This window comes from Heterodontus francisci, chromosome 6 (assembly GCF_036365525.1).
Source record: "Heterodontus francisci isolate sHetFra1 chromosome 6, sHetFra1.hap1, whole genome shotgun sequence".
NCBI classification, from domain to species: Eukaryota; Metazoa; Chordata; class Chondrichthyes; order Heterodontiformes; family Heterodontidae; genus Heterodontus; species Heterodontus francisci.
In genome coordinates this window covers 118977816-118995979 of record NC_090376.1, presented here as the reverse complement: position 1 = coordinate 118995979, position 18164 = coordinate 118977816, and the positions used below count along the sequence as shown (strand labels likewise).

At 45.1% G+C, this 18164-nt stretch overlaps 1 protein-coding gene across 2 annotated transcripts in view; it reads left to right on the top strand.

Annotated features, from left to right (window-relative positions):
* Positions 1-18164, top strand: part of LOC137371495 (growth arrest-specific protein 6-like) — a 191719-nt gene that overhangs the window by 153994 nt on the left and 19561 nt on the right. For both annotated transcript variants that reach the window (XM_068034183.1, XM_068034184.1), the window contains 2 exons: positions 13120-13242; positions 14110-14235. In XM_068034183.1, coding sequence (XP_067890284.1) covers positions 13120-13242; positions 14110-14235 — 249 coding nt within the window. The remainder of the gene's footprint in view (positions 1-13119; positions 13243-14109; positions 14236-18164) is intronic.

Here is an 18164-nt window from a genome sequence, read left to right as displayed (position 1 = left end):
ATAGGTAGACGATAGGATACTGGATAGGCTCGTGGATAGGTAGAGGATAGGATACTGGATAGGTTGAGGATAGGATACTGGATAGTTTGAGGAGAGGATGCTGGATTGGCTAGTGGATAGGATACTGGATAGGTTGAGGATAGGACATTGGATAGGTTGAGGATAGGAGACTGGATAGGTTGAGGCTATGACACTGGATAGCTTGAGGAAAGGATACTGGATAGGCTAGTGGATAGGATACTGGATAGGCTAGTGGATAGGATACTGGATAGGTCGAGGATAGGATACTGGATAGGTCGAGGTTAGGATACCTGATAGGTAGAGGATAGGATACTGGATAGGTATAGGATAGGATACTGGATAGGTAGACGATAGGATACAGCATAGGTAGAGGATAGGATACTGGATAGGTAGAGGATAGGATACTGTATAGGTAGAGGATAGGATACTGGATAGGATACTGGATAGGTAGAGGAAAGGATACTGGATAGGTAGAGGATAGGATACTGGATAGGCAAAGGATAGGATACTGAATAGGTAGAGGATAGGATTCTGGATAGGATACTGGATATGTAGAGGATAGGATACTGGATAGGTAGAGGATAGGATACTGGATAGGTAGAGGATAGGATACTGGATAGGTATAGGATCGGATAGTGGATAGGATACTGGATAGGTAGAGGATAGGATACTGGATAGGATACTGGATAGCTATAGGATAGGATACTGGATAGGTAGAGGATAGGAAACTGAATAGGTAGAGGATAGGATACTGGATAGGTAGAGGATAGGATACTGGATAGGATACTGGATAGGTAGAGGATAGGATACTGGATAGGTAGAGGATAGGATACCGGATAGGATACTGGATAGGTCAAGGATAGGATACTGGATAGGATACTGGATATGTAGAGGATAGGATACTGGATAGGTAGAGGATAGGATACTGGATAGGATACTGGATAAGTCGAGGATAGGATACTGGATAGGTAGAGGATAGGATACTGGATTGGTATAGGATAGGATACTGGATAGGATACTGGATAGGTAAAAGATAGGATACTGGACAGGTAGAGGATAGGATACTGGATAGGTATAGGATAGGATACTGGATCGGTATAGGATAGGATACTGGATAAGTACAGGATAGGAGACTGGATAGGTCGAGAATAGGATGCTGGATAGGTGGAGGATAGGATACTGGATAGGTTGAGGAGAGGATACTGGATAGGTAGAGGATAGGACACTGGATAGGTAGAGGATAGGATACTGGATAGGATACTGGATAGGTAGAGGATAGGAGACTGGATAGGATACTGGACAGGTAGAGGATAGGATACTGGATAGGTCGAGGATAGGATACTGGATAGGATACTGGATAGGTAGAGGATAGGATACTGGATAGGGTACTGGATAGGTATAGGATAGGATACTGGATAAGTAGAGGATAGGACACTGGATAGGTTGAGGATTGGATACTGGATAGGTTGAGGATAAGATACTGGATAGGTAGAGGATAGGACACTGGATAGGTTGAGGATAGGATACTGGATAGGTTGAGGATTGGATACTGGATAGGCTAGAGGATAGGACACTGGATAGGTTGAGGAAAGGATATTGGATAGGCTAGTGGATAGGATACCGGATAGGTAGAGGATAGGATACTGGATAGGCTGGCGGATAGGATACTGGATGGATAGAGGATAGGATACTGGATAGGCTAGTGGATAGGTAGAGGATAGGATACTGGACAGGTTGAGGATTGGATACTGGATAGGCTAGAGGATAGGACACTGGATAGGTTGAGGATAGGATACTGGATAGGTAGAGGATAGGATACTGGATAGGATACTGGATAGGTAGAGGATATGATACTGGATAGGATACTGGATAGGTAGAGGTTAGGATACTGGATAGGATACTGGATAGGTAGAGGATAGGATACTGGATAGGATACTGGATATGTAGGGGATAGGATACTGGATAGGTAGAGGATAGGATACTGGATAGGATACTGGATCGTTAGAGGATAGGATACTGGATAGGTTGAGGATAGGATACTGGATAGGATACTGGATAGGTAGAGGATAGGATACTGGATAGGATACTGGATATGTAGGGGATAGGATACTGGATAGGTAGAGGATAGGATACTGGATAGGATACTGGATCGTTAGAGGATAGGATACTGGATAGGTTGAGGATAGGATACTGGATAGGTCGAGGAAAGGACACTATATAGGTTGAGGATAGGACACTGGATAGGTTGAGGGTAGGATACTGGATAGGCACGTGGATAGGATACTGGATAGGCTGGCGGATCGGATACTGGATAGGTAGATGATAGGATACTGGATAGGCTAGTGGATAGGTAGAGGATAGGATACTGGATAGGCTGGCGGATCGGATACTGGATAGGTAGACGATAGGATACTGGATAGGCTAGTGGATAGGCTGGCGGATAGGATACTGGATAGGTTGAGGATGGGATACTGGATAGGTTGAGGATAGGATACTGGATAGGCTACTGGATAGGATACTGGATAGGCTAGTGGATAGGATACTGGATAGGTCGAGGATAGGATACTGGATAGGTCGAGGATAGGATACTGGATAGGTAGAGGAAAGGATACTGGATAGGTAGAGGATAGGATACTGGATAGGTAGAGGATAGGATACTGGATAGGTAGAGGATAGGATACTGGATAGGTATAGGATAGGATCCTGGATAGGTATAGGAAAGGATATTGGATTGTATACTGGATAGGTATAGGATAGGATACTGGATAAGTAGAGGATAGGATACTGGATAGGTATAGGATAGGATATTGGATAGGATACTGGATACATAGAGAATAGGATACTGGATTGGTAGAGGATAGGATACTGGATAAGTAGAGGATAGGATACTGGATAGGTATCGGATAGGATATTGGATAGGATACTGGATAGGATGCTGGATAGGCAGTGGATAGGATACTGGAAACGATACTGGATAGGTAGAGGATAGGATACTGGATAGGTAGAGGATAGGATACTGGATAGGTAGAGGATAGGATACTGGATAGGATACTGGATAGGTAGAGGATAGGATACTGGATAGGTATAGGATAGGATACTGGATAGGTAGAGGATAGGATACTGGATAGGATACTGGATAGGTAGAGGATAGGATACTGGATAGGTCGAGGATAGGATACTGGATAGGTTTCGGATAGGATACTGGATAGGTTGAGGATTGGATACTGGATAGGTAGAGGATAGGACACTGGATAGGTTGAGGATGGGATACTGGATAGGTTGAGGATAGGATACTGGATAGGCTGGAGGATAGGACTCTGGATATTTTGAGGATAGGATACTGGATAGGCTAGTGGATAGGATACTGGATCGGTTCAGGATAGGACACTGGATAGGTTGAGGGTAGGATACTGGATAGGTTGAGGATAGGATACTGGATAGGCTGGCGGATAGGATACTGGATAGGTTCAGGATAGGATACTGGATAGGCTAGTGGATAGGTAGAGGATAGGATACTGGATAGGTTGAGGATAGGATACTGGATAGGCTAGTGGATAGGATACTGGATAGGCTAGTGGATAGGATACTGGATAGGTCGAGGATAGGATACTGGATAGGTCGAGGTTAGGATACCTGATAGGTAGAGGATAGGATACTGGATAGGTATAGGATAGGATACTGGATAGGTAGACGATAGGATACAGCATAGGTAGAGGATAGGATACTGGATAGGTAGAGGATAGGATACTGGATAGGTAGAGGATAGGATACTGGATCGGTACAGGATAGGATACTGGATAGGTAGAGGATAGGATACTGGATAGGTAGAGGAAAGGATACTGGATATGTCGAGGATAGGATACTGGATAGGTAGAGGATAGGATACTGAATAGGTAGAGGATAGGATTCTGGATAGGATACTGGATATGTAGAGGATAGGATACTGGATAGGTAGAGGATAGGATACTGGATAGGTAGAGGATAGGATACTGGATAGGTATAGGATCGGATATTGGATAGGATACTGGATAGGTAGAGGATAGGATACTGGATAGGATACTGGATAGCTATAGGATAGGATACTGGATAGGTAGAGGATAGGAAACTGAATAGGTAGAGGATAGGATACTGGATAGGTAGAGGATAGGATACTGGATAGGATACTGGATAGGTAGAGGATAGGATACTGGATAGGTAGAGGATAGGATACTGGATAGGATACTGGATAGGTCAAGGATAGGATACTGGATAGGATACTGGATATGTAGAGGATAGGATACTGGATAGGTAGAGGATAGGATACTGGATAGGATACTGGATAAGTCGAGGATAGGATACTGGATAGGTAGAGGATAGGATACTGGATTGGTATAGGATAGGATACTGGATAGGATACTGGATAGGTATAAGATAGGATACTGGACAGGTAGAGGATAGGATACAGGATAGGTATAGGATAGGATACTGGATAGGTATAGGATAGGATACTGGATAAGTACAGGATAGGAGACTGGATAGGTCGAGAATAGGATGCTGGATAGGTGGAGGATAGGATACTGGATAGGTTGAGGAGAGGATACTGGATAGGTAGAGGATAGGACACTGGATAGGTAGAGGATAGGATACTGGATAGGATACTGGATAGGTAGAGGATAGGAGACTGGATAGGATACTGGACAGGTAGAGGATAGGATACTGGATAGGTCGAGGATAGGATACTGGATAGGATACTGGATAGGTAGAGGATAGGATACTGGATAGGGTACTGGATAGGTATAGGATAGGATACTGGATAAGTAGAGGATAGGATACTGGATTGGTATAGGATAGGATACTGGATAGGTAGAGGATAGGATACTGGATAGGGAGAGGATAGGATACTGGATAAGTCGAGGATAGGATACTGGATAGGTTGAGGATTGGATACTGGATAGGTTGAGGATAAGATACTGGATAGGTAGAGGATAGGACACTGGATAGGTTGAGGATAGGATACTGGATAGGTTGAGGATTGGATACTGGATAGGCTAGAGGATAGGACACTGGATAGGTTGAGGAAGGGATACTGGATAGGCTAGTGGATAGGATACCGGATAGGTAGAGGATAGGATACTGGATAGGCTGGCGGATAGGATACTGGATGGGTAGAGGATAGGATACTGGATAGGCTAGTGGATAGGTAGAGGATAGGATACTGGACAGGTTGAGGATTGGATACTGGATAGGCTAGAGGATAGGACACTGGATAGGTTGAGGATAGGATACTGGATAGGTAGAGGATAGGACACTGGATAGGTAGAGGATAGGATACTGGATAGGATACTGGATAGGTAGAGGATATGATACTGGATAGGATACTGGATAGGTAGAGGTTAGGATACTGGATAGGATACTGGATAGGTAGAGGATAGGATACTGGATAGGATACTGGATATGTAGGGGATAGGATACTGGATAGGTAGAGGATAGGATACTGGATAGGATACTGGATCGTTAGAGGATAGGATACTGGATAGGTTGAGGATAGGATACTGGATAGGATACTGGATAGGTAGAGGATAGGATACTGGATAGGATACTGGATATGTAGGGGATAGGATACTGGATAGGTAGAGGATAGGATACTGGATAGGATACTGGATCGTTAGAGGATAGGATACTGGATAGGTTGAGGATAGGATACTGGATAGGTCGAGGAAAGGACACTATATAGGTTGAGGATAGGACACTGGATAGGTTGAGGGTAGGATACTGGATAGGCTCGTGGATAGGATACTGGATAGGCTGGCGGATCGGATACTGGATAGGTAGATGATAGGATACTGGATAGGCTAGTGGATAGGTAGAGGATAGGATACTGGATAGGCTGGCGGATCGGATACTGGATAGGTAGACGATAGGATACTGGATAGGCTAGTGGATAGGTAGAGGATAGGATACTGGATAGGTTGAGCATTGGATACTGGATAGGTTCAGGAGAGGATACTGGATTGGCTAGTGGATAGGATACTGGATAGGATACTGGATAGGCTAGTGGATAGGCTGGCGGATAGGATACTGGATAGGTTGAGGATGGGATACTGGATAGGTTGAGGATAGGATACTGGATAGGCTACTGGATAGGATACTGGATAGGCTAGTGGATAGGATACTGGATAGGTCGAGGATAGGATACTGGATAGGTCGAGGATAGGATACTGGATAGGTAGAGGAAAGGATACTGGATAGGTAGAGGATAGGATACTGGATAGGTAGAGGATAGGATACTGGATAGGTAGAGGATAGGATACTGGATAGGTATAGGATAGGATCCTGGATAGGTATAGGAAAGGATATTGGATTGTATACTGGATAGGTATAGGATAGGATACTGGATAGGTAGAGGATAGGATACTGGATAGGTATAGGATAGGATATTGGATAGGATACTGGATACATAGAGAATAGGATACTGGATTGGTAGAGGATAGGATACTGGATAAGTAGAGGATAGGATACTGGATAGGTATCGGATAGGATATTGGATAGGATACTGGATAGGATGCTGGATAGGCAGTGGATAGGATACTGGAAACGATACTGGATAGGTAGAGGATAGGATACTGGATAGGTAGAGGATAGGATACTGGATAGGTAGAGGATAGGATACTGGATAGGATACTGGATAGGTAGAGGATAGGATACTGGATAGGTATAGGATAGGATACTGGATAGGTAGAGGATAGGATACTGGATAGGATACTGGATAGGTAGAGGATAGGATACTGGATAGGTCGAGGATAGGATACTGGATAGGTTTCGGATAGGATACTGGATAGGTTGAGGATTGGATACTGGATAGGTAGAGGATAGGACACTGGATAGGTTGAGGATGGGATACTGGATAGGCTGGCGGATAGGTTCAGGATAGGATACTGGATAGGCTAGTGGATAGGTAGAGGATAGGATACTGGATAGGTTGAGGATAGGATACTGGATAGGCTAGTGGATAGGATACTGGATAGTTAGAGGATAGGATACTGGATAGGTAGAGGATAGGATACTGGATAGGTAGAGGATAGGATACTGGATAGGCTAGTGCATAGGTAGAGAATAGGATACTTGATAGGGAGAGGATAGGATACTGGATAGGGAGAGGATACGATACTGGATAGGTCGAGGATAGGATACTGGATAGGTCGAGGATAGGATACTGGATAGGTTGAGAATAGGATACTGGATAGGTAGAGGATAGGATACTGGATAGGTAGAGGATAGGATACTGGATAGGATACTGGATAGGTAGAGAATAGGATACTGGATAGGTAGAGGATAGGATACTGGATAGGTAGAGGATAGGATACTGGATAGGTAGAGGATAGGATACTGGATAGGATACTGGATAGGTGGAGGATAGGATACTGGATAGGTTGAGGATAGGATACTGGATAGGTTGAAGATAGGATACTGGATAGGTAGAGGATAGGATACTGGATAGGATACTGGATAGGTTGAGGATTGGATACTGGATAGGTAGAGGATAGGACACTGGATAGGTTGAGGGTAGGATACTGGATAGGTTGAGGATAGGATACTGGATAGGCTGGCGGATAGGTTCAGGATAGGATACTGGATAGGCTAGTGGATAGGTAGAGGATAGGATACTGGATAGGTTGAGGATAGGATACTGGATAGGCTAGTGGATAGGATACTGGATAGTTAGAGGATAGGATACTGGATAGGTAGAGGATAGGATACTGGATAGGTAGAGGATAGGATACTGGATAGGCTAGTGCATAGGTAGAGAATAGGATACTTGATAGGGAGAGGATAGGATACTGGATAGGGAGAGGATAGGATACTGGATAGGTCGAGGATAGGATACTGGATAGGTCGAGGATAGGATACTGGATAGGTTGAGAATAGGATACTGGATAGGTAGAGGATAGGATACTGGATAGGTAGAGGATAGGGTACTGGATAGGATACTGGATAGGTAGAGAATAGGATACTGGATAGGTAGAGGATAGGATACTGGATAGGTAGAGGATAGGATACTGGATAGGTAGAGGATAGGATACTGGATAGGATACTGGATAGGTGGAGGATAGGATACTGGATAGGTTGAGGATAGGATACTGGATAGGTTGAAGATAGGATACTGGATAGGTAGAGGATAGGATACTGGATAGGATACTGGATAGGTAGAGAATAGGATACTGGATAGGTAGAGGATAGGATACTGGATAGATAGAGGATAGGATACTGGATAGGATACTGGATAGGTAGAGAATAGGATACTGGATAGGTAGAGGATAGGATACTGGATAGTTAGAGGATAGGATACTGGATAGGTTGAGGATAGGATACTGGATAGGTAGAGGATAGGATACTGGATAGGTTGAGGATAGGATACTGGATAGGTTGAGGATAGGATACTGGATAGGTAGAGGATAGGATACTGGATAGGTATAGGATAGGTTACTGGATAGGTAGAGGATAGGATACTGGATAGGTTGAGGATAGGATACTGGATAGGTTGAGGATAGGATACTGGATAGGTAGAGGATAGGATACTGGATAGGTATAGGATAGGTTACTGGATAGGTTGAGGATAGGATACTGGATAGGTAGAGGATAGGATACTGGATAGGATACTGGATAGGTAGAGGATATGATACTGGATAGGATACTGGATAGGTAGAGGTTAGGATACTGGATAGGATACTGGATAGGTAGAGGATAGGATACTGGATAGGATACTGGATATGTAGGGGATAGGATACTGGATAGGTAGAGGATAGGATACTGGATAGGATACTGGATCGTTAGAGGATAGGATACTGGATAGGTTGAGGATAGGATACTGGATAGGATACTGGATAGGTAGAGGATAGGATACTGGATAGGATACTGGATATGTAGGGGATAGGATACTGGATAGGTAGAGGATAGGATACTGGATAGGATACTGGATCGTTAGAGGATAGGATACTGGATAGGTTGAGGATAGGATACTGGATAGGTCGAGGAAAGGACACTATATAGGTTGAGGATAGGACACTGGATAGGTTGAGGGTAGGATACTGGATAGGCTCGTGGATAGGATACTGGATAGGCTGGCGGATCGGATACTGGATAGGTAGATGATAGGATACTGGATAGGCTAGTGGATAGGTAGAGGATAGGATACTGGATAGGCTGGCGGATCGGATACTGGATAGGTAGACGATAGGATACTGGATAGGCTAGTGGATAGGTAGAGGATAGGATACTGGATAGGTTGAGCATAGGATACTGGATAGGTTCAGGAGAGGATACTGGATTGGCTAGTGGATAGGATACTGGATAGGTAGAGGATAGGATACTGGATAGGCTGGCGGATAGGATACTGGATAGGTTGAGGATGGGATACTGGATAGGTTGAGGATAGGATACTGGATAGGCTACTGGATAGGATACTGGATAGGCTAGTGGATAGGATACTGGATAGGTCGAGGATAGGATACTGGATAGGTCGAGGATAGGATACTGGATAGGTAGAGGAAAGGATACTGGATAGGTAGAGGATAGGATACTGGATAGGTAGAGGATAGGATACTGGATAGGTAGAGGATAGGATCCTGGATAGGTATAGGAAAGGATATTGGATTGTATACTGGATAGGTATAGGATAGGATACTGGATAGGTAGAGGATAGGATACTGGATAGGTATAGGATAGGATATTGGATAGGATACTGGATACATAGAGAATAGGATACTGGATTGGTAGAGGATAGGATACTGGATAAGTAGAGGATAGGATACTGGATAGGTATCGGATAGGATATTGGATAGGATACTGGATAGGATGCTGGATAGGCAGTGGATAGGATACTGGAAACGATACTGGATAGGTAGAGGATAGGATACTGGATAGGTAGAGGATAGGATACTGGATAGGTAGAGGATAGGATACTGGATAGGATACTGGATAGGTAGAGGATAGGATACTGGATAGGTATAGGATAGGATACTGGATAGGTAGAGGATAGGATACTGGATAGGATACTGGATAGGTAGAGGATAGGATACTGGATAGGTCGAGGATAGGATACTGGATAGGTTTCGGATAGGATACTGGATAGGTTGAGGATTGGATACTGGATAGGTAGAGGATAGGACACTGGATAGGTTGAGGATGGGATACTGGATAGGCTGGCGGATAGGTTCAGGATAGGATACTGGATAGGCTAGTGGATAGGTAGAGGATAGGATACTGGATAGGTTGAGGATAGGATACTGGATAGGCTAGTGGATAGGATACTGGATAGTTAGAGGATAGGATACTGGATAGGTAGAGGATAGGATACTGGATAGGTAGAGGATAGGATACTGGATAGGCTAGTGCATAGGTAGAGAATAGGATACTTGATAGGGAGAGGATAGGATACTGGATAGGGAGAGGATACGATACTGGATAGGTCGAGGATAGGATACTGGATAGGTCGAGGATAGGATACTGGATAGGTTGAGAATAGGATACTGGATAGGTAGAGGATAGGATACTGGATAGGTAGAGGATAGGATACTGGATAGGATACTGGATAGGTAGAGAATAGGATACTGGATAGGTAGAGGATAGGATACTGGATAGGTAGAGGATAGGATACTGGATAGGTAGAGGATAGGATACTGGATAGGATACTGGATAGGTGGAGGATAGGATACTGGATAGGTTGAGGATAGGATACTGGATAGGTTGAAGATAGGATACTGGATAGGTAGAGGATAGGATACTGGATAGGATACTGGATAGGTTGAGGATTGGATACTGGATAGGTAGAGGATAGGACACTGGATAGGTTGAGGGTAGGATACTGGATAGGTTGAGGATAGGATACTGGATAGGCTGGCGGATAGGTTCAGGATAGGATACTGGATAGGCTAGTGGATAGGTAGAGGATAGGATACTGGATAGGTTGAGGATAGGATACTGGATAGGCTAGTGGATAGGATACTGGATAGTTAGAGGATAGGATACTGGATAGGTAGAGGATAGGATACTGGATAGGTAGAGGATAGGATACTGGATAGGCTAGTGCATAGGTAGAGAATAGGATACTTGATAGGGAGAGGATAGGATACTGGATAGGGAGAGGATAGGATACTGGATAGGTCGAGGATAGGATACTGGATAGGTCGAGGATAGGATACTGGATAGGTTGAGAATAGGATACTGGATAGGTAGAGGATAGGATACTGGATAGGTAGAGGATAGGATACTGGATAGGATACTGGATAGGTAGAGAATAGGATACTGGATAGGTAGAGGATAGGATACTGGATAGGTAGAGGATAGGATACTGGATAGGTAGAGGATAGGATACTGGATAGGATACTGGATAGGTGGAGGATAGGATACTGGATAGGTTGAGGATAGGATACTGGATAGGTTGAAGATAGGATACTGGATAGGTAGAGGATAGGATACTGGATAGGATACTGGATAGGTAGAGAATAGGATACTGGATAGGTAGAGGATAGGATACTGGATAGATAGAGGATAGGATACTGGATAGGATACTGGATAGGTAGAGAATAGGATACTGGATAGGTAGAGGATAGGATACTGGATAGTTAGAGGATAGGATACTGGATAGGTTGAGGATAGGATACTGGATAGGTAGAGGATAGGATACTGGATAGGTTGAGGATAGGATACTGGATAGGTTGAGGATAGGATACTGGATAGGTAGAGGATAGGATACTGGATAGGTATAGGATAGGTTACTGGATAGGTAGAGGATAGGATACTGGATAGGTTGAGGATAGGATACTGGATAGGTTGAGGATAGGATACTGGATAGGTAGAGGATAGGATACTGGATAGGTATAGGATAGGTTACTGGATAGGTTGAGGATAGGATACTGGATAGGTAGAGGATAGAATACTGGATAGGTAGAGGATAGGATACTGGATAGTTCGAGGATAGGATACTGGATAGGGTAAAAGATAGGCTGGAGGATAGGATACTGGATTGGTATAGGATAGGATATTGGATATGCTGGAGGTTGGCTACCGGATTGGGTTGTGGATAGGATAGAGGATGAGTATTGCATCCAGTTCTGGTCCCACACTTTAGGACGGATGTGAGGGTCCTTGAGAGATTGCAGGGGAGATTTACCAGACCTCCAGGGATGGAGGATTTTATTTACAAGGTTGGGTTCAAGAAGCTGGGTTTTGCAGGTTAAGCATCCCGGACCGGGATCTCCGGCCCTTTAAAGACGGGGATTCTGCCTCTAAGAGCTGCCGGCCAATCACAGGGCTGGCAGCTCTACAGCATCGGCAGCGCCACTGAGAGCGGCGGCCACTGCCAGTATTACAGGCCCAGCGCTGGAACCTCAGACCTCACATAAATGTGGCAAGGTTACCAGACCAGTCTGAAAGGCCCCAGAGAGGGGGTTTGGGGGGAGGTCATAAAGCCCAAGGGGAGGGGGTTCCTGGGAAGTGCATTGTTTCCTGGCCAGTGCCCTCCCTTCCCCAAGCCCGCACGATGTGCTGCTTGTTTTAAAAGGTGCTATCCCCTTGTGGCGGAGGCACGCCCCCACCCCTCCTCCCCCCGGCCACCGCCGCTGCTGGTTAGATCCCTGCGGCAGCAGGAATAGGCTCTTAAGTGGCTCTTAATAGGCCATTTAAGAGTTTCAATTGGCCTCCAGACAGGAAGGCCTTCATTGGCCTATCCCACCCCCGGCAAGATCGCTTGGTGACGGAGCAGCAAAGGACTCTCTGCCACTCGTTGCGATTCTATGGGCCTCCCCCCCCCCCCCCCCCCCCCACCCATGGCCTTCGACCTCACCTCAAGGGGGACCTTAAAATCCAGCTCTGTGACTCTCTACTTTTCTCCCTCTCCATCCCTCTATCCCTGCCCCTTTCATCCTCTTCCTCCTCCTCTACCTCCTCCTTCCCTCCTCTTCCCCACCTCCCCTCACTCCTCTTTTACCTTCGTCTCCCCCTTCCCCTCCCTCTTATCCCTTCTCCTTCTCGCCCTTCCCCTGCCTCCCACTGGGGTATATACCAGCCCAGCACTCCAATTGATTCTGCTAGTTATCACTGTGACCTTTCTCCACTCTCCAGATATTAATGAGTGCCAGTTGAGGAATGGTGGCTGTGAGCACATCTGCTCAAACACGAAGGGGAGTTACCAGTGCATGTGCAAAAATGGGTACAACAAGCAGCCAGATAATCGACGATGCCGAGGTGAGATGGGCATCAAGAGCTTAAGGGGCAGATTCCTCCGAGTTTGTGTTCCAGGGGAAGAGGGGCAGCATTGCTGATTCAGCAATTTGGACGTTCACATCCGTGGTTTCTGATCCATGAATATTTTTGGATGGGGAAACTGGGCAGTGAACACAAAATAGGGCAAAAACTATCACAGCTGGTGTGTGCCTGAGTTTCTATCCTTCAATCCTGGGATATGGAGGTCACTTAGAAGGCCAGCGTTATTGCCCAAACCTGATTGTCCTTGAGAAGATGGTGCTGCAGGCCATATGGTGAAGGTGCTACCACAGTGCTATTACCATACTCTCCACTTGCCTGGATGGGTGCAGCTCCAACAACACTCAAGAAGCTCGACACCATCCAGGACAAAGCAGCCCGCTTGATTGGCACACCATCCACAAACATTCACTCCCTCCACCACTGACGCACAGTGGCAGCAGTGTGTACCATCTACAAGATGCACTGCAGCAACTCACCAAGGCTCCTTCGACAGCACCTTCCAAACCCGCAACCTCTACCAACTAGAAGGACAAGGGCAGCAGATGCATGGAACATCACCTGCTCCCATGCATCTGCTGCCCTTGTCTTTCTAGGTGGTGGAGTTTGTGTGTTTGGAAGGTGTACAGTCAGCGTTAAGTTATTGGAGAGCCTACCTGTCACAAGTGTGGAATGCCTTTGGGATATTGAGTGTTGAGACATTAGGATAGGTGACCAGAATCACTGTCTGTTGTATTTTAACCGTAGTCAATTCTTATAGTTTAGCAGTTTCATGTATTTTAAAAATGAGATCAATTCAATTGATAACTTTATAAGTTGTAAATCTAATAAATTAATTTTAATTTCCAGACATTGATGAATGTGCGTTGGATCCTGAGCTTTGTGGATCAGCGCAGTGTGAAAACACATTGGGTTCTTACAAATGCACATGTGATCTTGGATACAAATACAACTTTTCATCAAAGTCTTGTCAAGGTAATCTCTACACTGGCGTGAGGACCTGATACCTGACCATCCTTTTGCCTGGGAGACCCTTAATGGTCTCAATTGGAATGATTCTCTCATTGTAGGGGATGAAGATAGTGGCAGGATTCCAACAGCAACAACAACTTATATTTATATCGCACCATTAATGTAGTAGAACGTCCCAAGGTGCTTCACAGGAGTGATTATCAAAAAAAAATTGACACCGAACCACAAAAGGAGATATTAAGGCAGGTGACCTAAAGCTTGGTCAAAGAGGTCGGTTTTAATGAGCATCTTAAAGGCGGAGAGAGAGACGGAGAGGTTTAGAACCATAGAAAAATTACAGCGCAGAAGGAGGCCATTCAGCCCATCGTGCCTGCGCTGGCCGAAAAAGCTAGCCGCCCAATCTAATCCCACCTTCCAGCACCTGGTCCGTAGCCTTGCAGGTTACAGCACTTCAGCTGCAGGTCCGGGTACCTTTTCAATGAGTTGAGGGTTTCTGCCTCCACCACCGATATGGGCCGTGAATTCCAGACACCCACCACCCTCTAGGTGAAAAAGTTTTTCCTCATCTCCCCTCTAATCCTTCTACCAATCACCTTAAATCTGTGCCCCTGGTAATTGACCTCTCCGCGAGGGGAAACAGGTCCTTCCTGTCTACTTTATCTAGGCCCCTCATAATTTTGTACACCTCAATTAAGTCACCCGTCAGCCTCCTCTGTTCTGAGGAAAACAATTTAGCTGATCCAATCTTTCCTCATAGCTGCAACTTTCAAGCCCTGGCAACATTCTTGTAAATCTCCTCTGTACTCTCTCCACTGCAATTATGTCCTTTTTGTAATGTGGTGACCAGAACTGTACGCAATACTCCAGCTGTGGCCTAACCAGCATTTTATACAGTTCCAGCATTACATCCTTGCTTTTGTATTCTATACCTCAGCCAATAAAGGAAATCATTCCATATGCCTTTGTCACCACTCTATCTACCTGTCCTGCCACTTTCAGGGACCTGTTGACATGCACTCCAAGGTCTCTCACTTCTTCTATCCTTCTCAATATCCCTCCGTTTATTGTGTATTCCCTCACTTTATTTGCCCTCCCCAAATACATTACGTCACACTTCTCCGGATTGAATTCCATTTGCCACTTTTCCACCCACTCAACCAAACCATTGATATCTTTCTGAAGTCCAGGGCTTTCCTCCTCACTATCAACTGCACGGCCAATTTTTGTGTCATTTGCAAATTTCCCAATCATGCCTCCCATATTTAAGTCCAAATCATTAATATATATCACTAACAGCAAGGAACCCAACACTGAGCCCTGTGGAACACCACTGGAAACCGCTTTTCATTCGCAAAAACATCTGTCAACTATTACCCTTTGTTTCCTGTAACTGGATCCAACCTGCCACATTCCCCTGTATCCCATGGGTTTTCATTTTACTGACCAGTCTGCCATGTCGGATCTTGTCAAATGCCTTACTAAAATCCATGTAGACCACATCCACTGCAGTATCCTCATCAATCCTCCTTGTTACTTCTTCAAAAACTCAACTAAGTTAGTAAAACATGATCTTCCCTTAACAAATCCATGCTGACTATCCCTGATTAATCTGTGCCTTTCCAAGTGACAGTTTATCCTGTCCCTCTGAATTGATTCTAATAATTTACCCAGACTGATAGATCAGACTATAATTATTTGGCCTATCCCTCACACCCTTTTTAAACTCTGGGAGGGAATTCCAGAGTTTAGGGTCTAGGCAACTATGGAAATCAGGGATGCTTAAGAGGCCAGAAGCCAAGGACGGGTGAAGAGAGAGATAGTTGGAGGGGATTCCATAGTTCGGGGAGCGGGCACGTGTTTCTGTGGCAGTAGACATGATTCCACAATGGTATGTTGCCTCCCTGGTTCCAGGGTCAAGAATATCACCGAGCGGCTACAGAGCACTGTGAAGGGTGGAGGGTGAACAGCCAGAGGTCATGGGTCATAATGGTACCTGTGACATAGACAAAAAAAGGGTTGAGGTCCTGCAGGCTGATTTTAAGGAGTTAGGAAAGAGATTATGAAGCATGACTTCTAAAGTAGTAATCTCCAGATTACTCCCAGTGCCACGTGCTAATGAGTACAGAAATAGGAAGATAGAGCGGATGAATGTGTGGTTGGCGAGACAGCACAAGAGGGAGGGCTTTAGATTCTTGGAGTGGAAACAGAGCAGAGTGTCAGAGCCACGGGAGGCATCCAAGAAGGAGATTCAAGGGGTTCAGGGTAAACATGTTCCCACAAAGTAAAAGGGTGGGACAGCCCAATCTAGAGCCCCTGGATGACAAAGCGGGTATGATAAAGCAAAAAAAGGGAAGCTTATGTCAGACACTAAGAGCTGCAGGAAGCAGGAAGAAAACTGTCGGGGTGAAAACAAAAGGGGAATTAGGAAAGCAAGTAAAATCCAAAGATGTTTAATAGGTATGTAAAGAGCAAGAGGGTAACTAAGGAAAGAGTAAGGCCTATTAGGGACCAAAAAGGTAACCTATATGTGTGCAGGTGGAGGATTGGGTAAGATTCTTAAAGAACACTTTGCAGCTGTCTTCACAAAGCAGGGGGTTAATGATTATGTTGTAGTTAAGAAGTCCTGCCACCTGATGCCAAGTATTCTCCGAAGGCAGCGAAGATGGAATGAATTGAGACGTCGCTCTTGGCTGGCATACGTTGTCCAGGCCTCGCTGCCGTGGCTTGGCCATGTGAGCCGCATGGAAGATGGCAGGATCCCCAAAGATACATTGTACAGCGAGCTCGCCACTGGTATCAGACCCACCGGCCGTCCGTGTCTCCGCTATAAAGACGTCTGCAAACGCGACATGAAATCGTGTGACATTGATCACAAGTCGTGGGAGTCAGTTGCCAGCATTCGCCAGAGCTGGCGGGCAGCCATAAAGACAGGGCTAAATTGTGGCGAGTCGAAGAGACTTAGTAGTTGGCAGGAAAAAAGACAGAGGCGCAAGGGGAGAGCCAACTGTGCAACAGCCCCGACAAACAAATTTCGCTGCAGCACCTGTAGAAGAGCCTGTCACTCCAGAATTGACCTTTATAGCCACTCCAGGCGCTGCTTCACAAACCACTGACCACCTCCAGGCGCATATCCATTGTCTCTCGAGATAAGGAGGCCCAAAGAAGAAGTTAAGAAGGAAGAGTGTGAAATATTGGATGGGATAAACATTGTAAGAGAGGCAGTATTAAAGTGTTCGACATCTTTGAAAGTAGATAAATCACGAGGCCTGGATGAAATATATCCCAGGTTGTTAAAAGAAACAAGGGAGGAAATTGCAGAGGCTACGGGAGTGGTGTCGGAGGATTGGAGGACTGCCAAAAAGAGAGGAAGTAATAATTCGAATAATTATAGGCCAGTTAGCTTTACTTAGGCGAATTATTGATATCCATTCTGAGGGACAGTATAAACCTTCATTTGGAAAGGCCTAGATTAATCAAAGAAGGTTAGCATGGATTTGTTAAGGGAAGGGCATGTCTGACTAACTCCATGGAATTTTTTGAGGAGGTGACAAGTAGGGTTGATGAGGGAGTGCGGTGGATGTGGTCTACATGGATTTTAGCAAGGCTTTTGGCAAGGTCCCACATGATAGGCTGGTCAAAAAAGTAAAAACCCTTGGGATACAAGGGAAAGTGGCAAATTGGATCCAAAATTGGCTCAGTGTCAGGGAGTAAAGGGTAAGGATTGACAATTGTTGTTGTGACTGGAAGACTGTTTCCAATGGGGTTCTGCAGAGCTCAGTACGTGGTCCCTTGCTTTTTCTAGTTTATATTAATGACATTGACTCAAATGTAGGGGGGATGATTAAGAAGTTTGCAAATGATTCAAAAATTGGCTGTGTAGTTGACAGTGAAGAGGAAAGCTTTAATAAAAGCAGGATGATATAGATGGTCTG